This window comes from Protopterus annectens, chromosome 17.part0 (genome assembly GCF_019279795.1).
Source record: "Protopterus annectens isolate FY-2018-M chromosome 17.part0, PAN1.0, whole genome shotgun sequence".
NCBI classification, from domain to species: Eukaryota; Metazoa; Chordata; order Ceratodontiformes; family Protopteridae; genus Protopterus; species Protopterus annectens.
The window spans coordinates 787,959,901-787,967,453 of record NC_056751.1 but is presented as its reverse complement, the minus strand read 5'-3'; the positions used below and the strand labels follow the sequence as shown (position 1 = coordinate 787,967,453).

Sequence of the window (7,553 nt, the reverse complement as noted above, 5' to 3'; positions counted from 1 at the left end):
GCGCTCTCTAAACTCGGAAAAGACAGAGACAAGACCTAAGGCAGACACTTGATAACTGTTAAAAGTAGAAGGATTTAGAGACAAAAAATCAAGGACAACACTGAAAAATATAAAATTAGTCTACTTAGCCAACGAGCCAGCCAGCAACCTCGATGCTTGAGCGGCAAATGAGATCTGGGGATTTGACCCAGAGCATCATGGGATAGGGGTTAGCCTCGAGCCAGTGGAAGCTCTTGAGCTTTAGTATTCAGACGAGGCAGAGCCGTGAATGGCTCCGAACCTAACCAGCAAGAATATAGGTGAGATGGACAACAAACATGAAGCGTTATGGTGATTATATAACTCTTATCTTAAACTGTCCTTGAGATGAACACACTCTTTTTGGCCTGTCTACAGCTGAGGTGCTTAAAATGTGTGATGAAAAGGGGAAACTGATGCAAGGTGTTGCACACCTTTTTCAATCCTTTTTCTAAATCAGGTAACAGTTTTAACCCAGCCTCATCCCCTTTATGAAAAAAAGTCAAACCCACAGGAGATAAATACTCACAGAAGACGAAAGCAACGGAAAAGTCCCCCCAAAATTAAAGATGTCCTTCACAGTCAGCATGAATGCCCCTCTGTTCTCCCCCTGCATCCCACCTCACCCTGGCAATATCTCCATTTCCCTCAGGCATCACCTGCTCTTTTGGCTACAAATAATTCTGAGGGTGATTCAGCAATATTACTGTTGCAAATGGGAATCCTCTCCACTTTTCTGGGAAATGCCATCTTGCCCAAGGGACCAGAGTTCCCTGTTTCCACCCATTCTGAGCAACATGGTACCCCAGGGAGTAAGTCAGTCTTCTAGGCAAGGGCTGTTACACAACCATTTTTTCTGTTTCCCAAACCAGAAGGATCATGGAGATCAGTACAGGATATTAAAACTCCATGTGAAGATTTTATCACTTCAGAATCTTGTAATTTTTGTTTCAGTGCCAATATTCATGGCAAAACTCACCTATCACCACATTCCTACTGCCAACCATTTCAAAGATTTACTGTATCTGACTTAGAGTTTTGGTTCTCTGCTCTAGCCTTTTGGACTATCCATGGCACCAAAGGTGTTTACAGAATAGCTGGCTCCAGTCATGGCTTGGTGCAGACTCCAAGGCATTTACATTTTCCTATTTATAAATGATCATCTCATTGTTGCTGACTCTTTTTCCAGCTGTTCAGAGACTCTAAAGTCTGTCCAAGAACATCTACTCAGTCTGGTATTTCAAATCAGTTGGCAGAAGCATTCCCTCATCCCATCTCACAAGGTGATATTCCTGGGATGTCTGTTGGACTCCACTGAGAGAGAGTCCATTTTCCCCCCAAACAAGGTAGAAATTCTTTAACAGGTCTTCTTGAGTTTCTTCAAGTTAAACCACGTTTCTGCAAGAGAGTTCCTCAGGGGGTACATGGCATCAGTGATTATTATGGTACCCTTTGCCAGACTACACATGACAAAATACAGCGGTACCTCACATCGGTCCCAAGTCAGCATCTGCATCCTTTGACTTTTCAGATTCCATTTCTGGGATTTGACAAAATGGGGACTGGATGGTGGGTAGACCATATTGCCTGCAATCCAGGTTGTCCTTTTCCCCTCTGTCTCCAATCTAGCCATTTACCACAGGTGGCTCAAATCTGTTGTGGAGAGCAGTTTCAAAAAGGATAAAAGTGCAAAATCTGTGGGCTCTTGTAGAAATGCAGAACTATATAAACTTCAAAGGTATGTTGGCTTTTAACAATGCTTTGTTGTTCTTCTTCTTTCGTCTTTTCCCAGTTAGGGGTCGCCACAGTGGAACTCCGGTCCACTAATGATTGGCAGTAGATTTTTTACGGGTGCCGAGGTGCCAGCTCGATGCCCAACCTTCAACGAAGGCACGCCCATTCTACGCATGTCTTTCGAATGCCACTCGCCCATGGGGAGGACATGCAGACTCCACACAGAAGGCGCTCCAGCCGAGAATCGAACGGGAGAACCTCTTGGTGTGAGGCAACAATGCTACCGCTATACTTTCTCCAAAACAAAAAATTAGAAATTTATTAAAATTTCTGCAACTCAAAAGTGTGTTTAGACAGAGCATTCTCTAAATATGCCTTTTTATTTGCATAAACATGTTGGCAAATTCTATGTCTTAAGTTAATGTTTGGTTTTATCAACATAAAAAAAACTGGGCAGCTCATGCAGGTGGCTACACAAGCTATACATTTAGTCTTCTAACCACAGTGCCCTTTAACAGTAATGGTAGTAGAACCTATAAGCACTTCTTTGTTGTCGTGAATGTTCTTATATTGTCCTCAAATTCCACACTTATCAGTTGGTCTATTGGACCTGTTCTCATGTAGTGATCTTTCCAATGTATTGTTGATATTTTCACTGCTTTTATAGACAAAGCCAGGAAAGGCTAGGAAAATATCCGCATCTCTAAAATTATCTGTTAGGCTTCTTGACAGATTCTAATGTATCCTGATAATGTCCTTTATAACAGAGTGATTAGTGGAAAAATCTAACACCGTGGCCAAATTGAAAGCTTTCCCTTTACTTTTTTAAACCAAGGGTTTAATCAGAATTAGTGAAAAAGAATCACTTTGTTTAATTAATTCTTCCTGAATAATGCAATCAATGACTGCATTGTTCTAAATAGTGTCTTTCTAAAAAAAATGTACATCAAAATTGAAATCTCTTGTAAAAATTGTCGTCTGAGATTAATAAAGTCTAGCAGGATGCCCTTTGACAGCTGACTTCATGATCCCGACTGGATGATTAGTGTTATAGTGAAGATAATTATTTGAAGTGTCAGTTTCCTATAAATAGATTCAGACTGATTCTTATCAACATTCTTCTTGACAGTGTCTAAGAAATTAAGCTTATCAAGTGACATACAATGTGTAAAATGTAAGAATTCAGTTGTTGACTAAAAAAAAGCTTTGTAAAACATCAAAGTCACCTGGCCATAAATTATCTTGATAATGTAAATATAATTTTAACTTGCCCTTAAAGTGACTTTCTAAAACAAAGGTCTTTTTCCAGAAATCTCAAGCCAAGTTTGCAGACAGTAAGGGGGAAGCAATTCCTATCACTATACCTGAAGACAGTTTGTAAAATTTACCTTCAAAGAAAAAATATTTATTAGTTAACACAGTTTCCGTAAAACAAACATAAGTTGCCACAAAATGTAATTGTCATTGTATGGTGTCTGACACAAAATATCTAAAAAAAAAAAAAAAATATATATATATATATATATATATATATATATACACACACCATGGACCTTGAAAATCCAAGGAATGCTTGCAATATACCTTTCAACTTCCTATCCACAAAGACTGACTGCTAATTATCCTGTTTTACTTCCACCAGAGGCTGCAAAAGGTCCTATTGGTGAATCTTTTTTGTCTTCATGGACTTTGAAAATATTAAAAGTTATCAGCATTTTTGGACACTTAATGCACACAATTTCAAAACTGACCACAGAAGTTCTTCCTTTCAAAAGTAAATCAGATAGTATGATATCAATTTTCGTGTAAGAAACAGAAATTTCAGTAAATAATACTAGAGAATGAAAGGAGTTAGAATTGAGTAATGAAGACATAACAATCCCACTCCATTTTACTGGCTTCATAATGCATACTGAGTTATCATGACTAAGAGTGTTTAACAATGTCAGTTCTTAAGATGTCAGGCTGTAAAATATATGAACTTTTTCTCCAATCGTCTCCTAATGATTTCCAGAAATAACTTTTCAAAATGAGCTAAAGCTACTGACACTCATATGTCTGTTTAGAAAAGGTTTTACATCTGTGTCTACTAAACATGGTTTGTTTGTTTGTCTTTTTCCGGTAAGGGGTTGCCACAGCGGAACTCCGGCCCGCTAATGATTGGCAGTAGATTTTTATGGTGCCGAGTTGCCAGCCCGACGCCCAACCTTCAACGAAGGCACGCCCATTCACGCATGTCTTTCGGAGGCCACTCGATCGCGGGGAGGACATGCAGACTCCACACAGAAGGCACTCCCCGCACACTAGCTGAGAATCGAACAGGAGAACCTCTTGCTGTAAGGCAACAATGCAACCGCTGTACCACTGCGGCAGTAGGTTGTCTACTAAACATGGTAACAATTTTTTTTATTTGTCACAAAGTTGCAATTAGCCATCTTTTCCCATGGAGAAAAATTGCTAGTTCTACTAATTTAAAATGTTGCACTTTGTATAACCCAACTACTTTACTGGCTTCCTGTGGAAAAGACATTGATAGGTGTATTAATTTAAGAATTTATAGCTTGTATTACTGCCATTTCATTACTATAGTGATATTATTTTATATTATTTACGTTTGGGAGGTAAAATATCTGAGTTCACTTTTGAACTTTTGATCATTTAACATCCAAAAATGCTGATAATTTTTGGCATTTTCAAAGTCCACAAAGACAAACAAACAAAAAAAGATCCATCACTATGACCAATTGCTAGTGGTAAAACAGAACCATTAGTGGTCTTTTTGGACAGAAAGTTGAAGGAAACCAATATAAGGACTAGTAAAACAACCCATAAATTGAGATTAGCTTCTGAAGCAAAGAATGACTACAAGTCCTAGCTATGTTCAAATGCTAAGGAATAACAGTCAGCATTGCTCTGAACTTTTTCATAACAGGGTCTTCCACTTTGACCTCAATGACATTGCAAATATACTAGCAAATAAGTTTGTCATAAATTTCATCCCAGAAACCTCTATTCAAACAGCTTTTATCCCACCCTCTAAAGGTGTTATCAAAGATCAGGGACACTTCTGCAATGAGCCCTGAAAACATTGGTGTTTAATAAATAATTCCAATAATGCTCTTGTTGAATCTATCCTTAAACTGCATAACTTATGCTTAGCCAAAGGTTATATTCTCAAATCCTGCTACATGCTGTGGTGATGCCCCTGCAAAAATATGGCAATACCATGGACCTTAGAAATTGCATATCAGTCAGCCTTATCAAACTCCTGTTAAGGAGTGTTTCATAACCAGTGTCATTAATTATATATTGATTAATCTCATTAGGCATGACTCAACAATTTAGCTTCGTCAAGGTGACATCATGCCTACGACATCTTGTTAACTTCCTTGAGAGGATCACACAAACTGTCAGCACTTGGCATTCTGTTCATACATTTTTCCTCAAGCTGGACAAAGCATTCAGTACCATACCTCTTGTAGGAATTGTAAGGAAACTATCTCCTTTAAAGGATCCTTATGTGGTAAGATGGACATCCATTTGGTTTAACCCATACAGTTCATGTGGTGAGTACCTCTTTAAATATTGCTAAGGTAACCAGTGGAGTTGCCCAGGGGCCTGTACTGAGTCTCTTCCTGTTCAGCACCTACATCTGAAAACTGATGACCAGGGCCTCTGGTTAGCAAAATGTATAGATGACTTCAAACTGGGTTATTGTCAAATCCCCCTCTGATATCTGCACCCTTCAGAAAGAGCTTACCCTACTTAATACTTGGTGTTTGGATAATGGGCTTAAACTGAAGGCTACAAAATTTGGTATAGCATCTTTCAGAAAACAGCAGTTAGACACAACATACAGTATACATAATACTTCCTTACTAAATCAGAAGGTAGTCAGGGACATGGACACGTGGGTTGATACTACTACTACTCTGATCATCACATAGCAACTGCAGTCAGGAAGTCCGTGTACTTAGCCCTTTTCTATAATTTTCAAAAGTTTCTAATATCATTTATAATGTGCAGAGGTTTAGAGGTATGCACTGGAAGTTTCCAGTTAAGTTTAACATGTAATGTTGTGTGTGGAGATAAGCTGCATGCAGTTGAACTGCCCCACCACTTGGATTACATACAGCTGATCTACATACAGCTTATCTCCACCCATGACATTATTCACAAAGCTTTTGACTGTCCTGCCTTTACTCCTGTTCAGCATTCCTACCACCCTAATAGACTACTTTGATCTAATGAAGAACATCTTCTCATTATATATAAACCTCAGAAATCCTCTGGCCAAACTCTCCGCTCATACTCTGTCTCTAAAAAATGGAATTCTGTCCCTCTGCAAATTAATTCTTCTTCTTGCTTCTCCAACTTAACTAGTACTGAAAGGCCACCTTAATAAAACGTGGCTCTGCTCCTGCACTGTCCAGACGAACTAGTACCTCCCTCCCTCCACCACCAGCATACTTTGACTATGTTCACAGAGAAGGAGTTACTAAAATCTATTTCGTGGACAAAGGACAAATATATTTTTGCCTAGGCTATATTATCTAGTCATCTCTGTTCCAATGAGTTTACTGAATGTGTGTAATGTCATCGTTATGAACTACAACTCATGGATATTTTTCTGTTGGCAATGTTCTTTTTCATCTTGTTACAGCTGTCCAGATATTTGCACTTTGTATGTATAGGTTCAGACTATATAAGCTGAATTTTATTTGGTTAATATGCCATTCTTCTGTATTACACTTTGTATTAACTTTATTTAACTGTAACCATATTATGTCATTGGAGCTTTGCTCCCTGGCCTCTGCTGAAATGGGATATTATCCCAGTCAAACCTTCCTGGTAAACTAATGTCAAATAAAATAAAAATAAATAAAATACTTGTGCAGACAAAGCAAGTTTTATTTTTTATTTTATTTTGTTTATTGCAGTGAAAATTTCAAACACATTTTTAAAGAAGAAAGCAGGAAGCAACCACTGTACAGCAGAAGAGTCCGGAAAATTGGCTGATGTGAGCAGTAAACACAACTGTAGTTTTATTCTGGAGTGTGGAGCAGAGAAAGGAAACTACATACATTTCTATTGGCAGAAGAGTGGTGCAAATCTTACTAGATGGATCAGTGACTGTTCACCCCACTCTGTTAACTGCTCGCTGATGGAAGTACCCACTGACCAAGAAAACTGCAACGCCAATTACAGCTGTACAGCTAGTAATGTAGTCAGTACAGAAACAAAGTATATTATTCCATGCTTCACAGGTGACTAATTCTTACATATATTTCATGAATATGAAAACTGTCTTGAAAAATGTAACACAACTAATATTTTCAAATAATGACAGAACTAAAGATTGTGTTTGTGTTGTCTATAATGGAATGGAATGACTAACACTGAGGGTAACTGTAGAAATGTAGGCAATTGACCAATCAGCTGCGGACAGTTATTGCTCTTATAAAACAAAAAACACAAATAAGAATCTTTTTGAAATAAAAGATCTGATGAAGTCAATTTTCATTCTGTCGTCAACTGTTGAGTTTGGATCTGATCCTCAGATCTGACTCGGTCATTACTAAACCTCTTGGTAACCAAAAAGCTCTTGAGCTTCTCCCTTACCCATAATGTACCAACCCCTAACATACCCCAAGATGTGGTCAGACGTAGCTCTTGAGTTTCATCAGATAAGTGCTAGTTTTTTATCCTCTAAAATGTTTCTAATATCTTGTATTATGTGCATATGCATTCCTTTACCGTCGTACAATATTCCTTTGAAGTCTTTGCTACTGACTTTGCGT

At 38.2% G+C, this 7,553-nt stretch overlaps 1 protein-coding gene across 6 annotated transcripts in view; it reads left to right on the top strand.

The window, feature by feature from the left end:
• The window catches only part of LOC122791341, an 829,676-nt gene that overhangs the window by 329,480 nt on the left and 492,643 nt on the right, over window positions 1-7,553 (top strand). For all 6 annotated transcript variants that reach the window (XM_044059057.1, XM_044059056.1, XM_044059058.1 and 3 more), the window contains exon 3: window positions 6,693-7,019. In XM_044059057.1, coding sequence (XP_043914992.1) covers window positions 6,693-7,019 — 327 coding nt within the window. The remainder of the gene's footprint in view (window positions 1-6,692; window positions 7,020-7,553) is intronic.